Source organism: Austrofundulus limnaeus, unplaced genomic scaffold (genome assembly GCF_001266775.1).
Source record: "Austrofundulus limnaeus strain Quisiro unplaced genomic scaffold, Austrofundulus_limnaeus-1.0 Scaffold677, whole genome shotgun sequence".
Classification (NCBI taxonomy): Eukaryota; Metazoa; Chordata; class Actinopteri; order Cyprinodontiformes; family Rivulidae; genus Austrofundulus; species Austrofundulus limnaeus.
In genome coordinates, this window is record NW_013953079.1 from 201,453 (window position 1) to 203,538 (window position 2,086).

General features: G+C 38.7%; 1 protein-coding gene across 1 annotated transcript in view; it reads right to left on the minus strand.

Annotated features, from left to right (window-relative positions):
• Window positions 1-2,086, minus strand: part of fkbp6 (FKBP prolyl isomerase 6) — a gene marked incomplete at its 5' end in the record, with an annotated part of 12,068 nt that overhangs the window by 2,526 nt on the left and 7,456 nt on the right. The window contains 4 exon segments of the mRNA XM_014027728.1: window positions 335-432; window positions 1,054-1,163; window positions 1,351-1,548; window positions 1,668-1,787. Coding sequence (XP_013883182.1) covers window positions 351-432; window positions 1,054-1,163; window positions 1,351-1,548; window positions 1,668-1,787 — 510 coding nt within the window.

Sequence of the window (2,086 nt, forward strand, 5' to 3'; positions counted from 1 at the left end):
TGTTGCGCGATTCCGCCGCCTGCTGGTTTAGAGCGTCTATGCACAAACTAAGTGAAAAGAAGCTGGTATCGGTCCTGTAGTATCGGAGCACTTTTATAAGTACGAGTACGAGTTAACGCACATGGTATCGGACCGATACCCGATACTGGTATCGGTATCGGTGCATCCCTACTAATTATATTTGGCATGTCTGGGGGCAGTGCACATAAAGGGGTCTCAGCAGAAGGTGCGAGAAGAAAAATATACCATTTCCATCATACAACCACACGAGCGAGACATGACTTCTCACTTCTCGTGGATTATAAACCCAGTTTTACCGAACAGGATCCCTCACCAGTGTCAGGTGGTGCTCACACCGTCTCCGGGTCCCTCTGCTCTCTAAACATCTTGGAGTAAAACTCTTTTTCTTTATCCAAGCTGTCTTTATAACATCTGAAACATAAAAAAGCACAACAGTTTTAGGAATATTGTCCAAACTGAAGTGATTTTCTGGCTAATCACTTGTTGGTAACGCTTTCTTTTACGGTACCCCATTACCACGTAATTACAAGGTAATAAAAAATGGTAATTAAATGTAATTACTACCTTATTATCATGTAATTATGTGGTAATTATGGTACAATTTTACTATGTAATTAATTGTCTGCATTAATGTAGCACTTACAAGGTAATGTGTTACAATTCACTATGTAACACCTAAATAAGTAGTAGGTAATTTGGACAGTTTTAAAGTTATTTTTTATTGCAATTAACCACTAACCCCAAAATTTAGTTGCATTTTTTTGGTTATAAATATAGTGTTGAGTTACTATTGAATAGTAATTTGATTGTCGTTACCCAATAAATGTAGTTTTACTAACAGCAGTTTTTCTTTTGTACCTTAATTACCACGTAATTACATGTAATAAGGTAGTAATTACATTTAATTACTGTTTTATTACCTTGTAATTACATGGTAATAAGTGTACCGTAAAAGAAAGCGTTACCCACTTGTCTAGGAGTTTGCCACCAAACCCAGGACCAGGCTTCACTGAAAACAACAAATCAGCTTACGTTGCCACTTTCCTTAGGAGGCTGTTGATGTCATGATCAAAAGGCTTCTTCGCCTGAGCGGATATGAGACAACTCTGAGCGCTCTCATACTCGCACAGCTCCAGGTAAGCCTAGGAGAGAAGACTCGAGTCTAAAACAACTTGAACTGCAATGGATTTGACCCTGTTTAAAACTAAAAAGAAGCTTAAAACTAGAAAAGAAGTGGCAAAGAGTGAAGATTTAATCTGGTGCTCCAGAGGCCGGGAGGATTTTTTTTTTTTTTTATCTGAAAGTCTACAACGATAAACCCAGTCTGACCTGCCCGCAGCGGAAGAGAGCCTTTGTGTTGGCGGAGTCTATCTCCAAGGCTTTGTTGCCGTATTTGAGGGCTTTGTGTGGGTTCTCCAGACGGAGTTCAGTGAGAGAAAGGTTCAGATAGAGCGGGAGCTGAGCCGTCTTGAGGTTGTCTTTCTCTTGCTCGCTCTGCAGTTCTCTGTTTTTCAGCAGAGTTATAGCCTGTGGGGAAAACAGAGAGGCCACAAGGAAAACACCCTCTAATCTTCACTAGCGCGCACAAAAAACATACTGGCAACTTATTACTTAATAAGTTACTATTTAATAACTTTTTCTATTACTTGTTTATAGCGGTCTTTGGCATTTTCGTATCGGCTCTGGTTGAAAAAACGGTTGCCAAAGCTGCGCAAAGTGTTGACGGCATCAAGAAACGTGGACAGAGGAATGGTGTTTTGCTCCTCCTGAAGACAAAAAAAAGAAACAAATTATAACTAAAATGAATTTTTAAAATTGCGTCTATTTTGGGGCTTTTAAAAGTGCAACACAATCAAGTGTAAAGAGTTTTGTTTCACTACATACATCCAAATGTAAAAGAAAGTAATTACASTGGGGAGGACAAGTATTTGATACACTGTTGATTTTTCAGGTTTTCCCACTTGCAAAGCTTGTAGATGACTGTAATTTTTATCATAGGTACTCTTCACCTGTGAGTGATGGAATCTAAAACAAAAATCCAGAAAAATACAATGTATGATTTTTA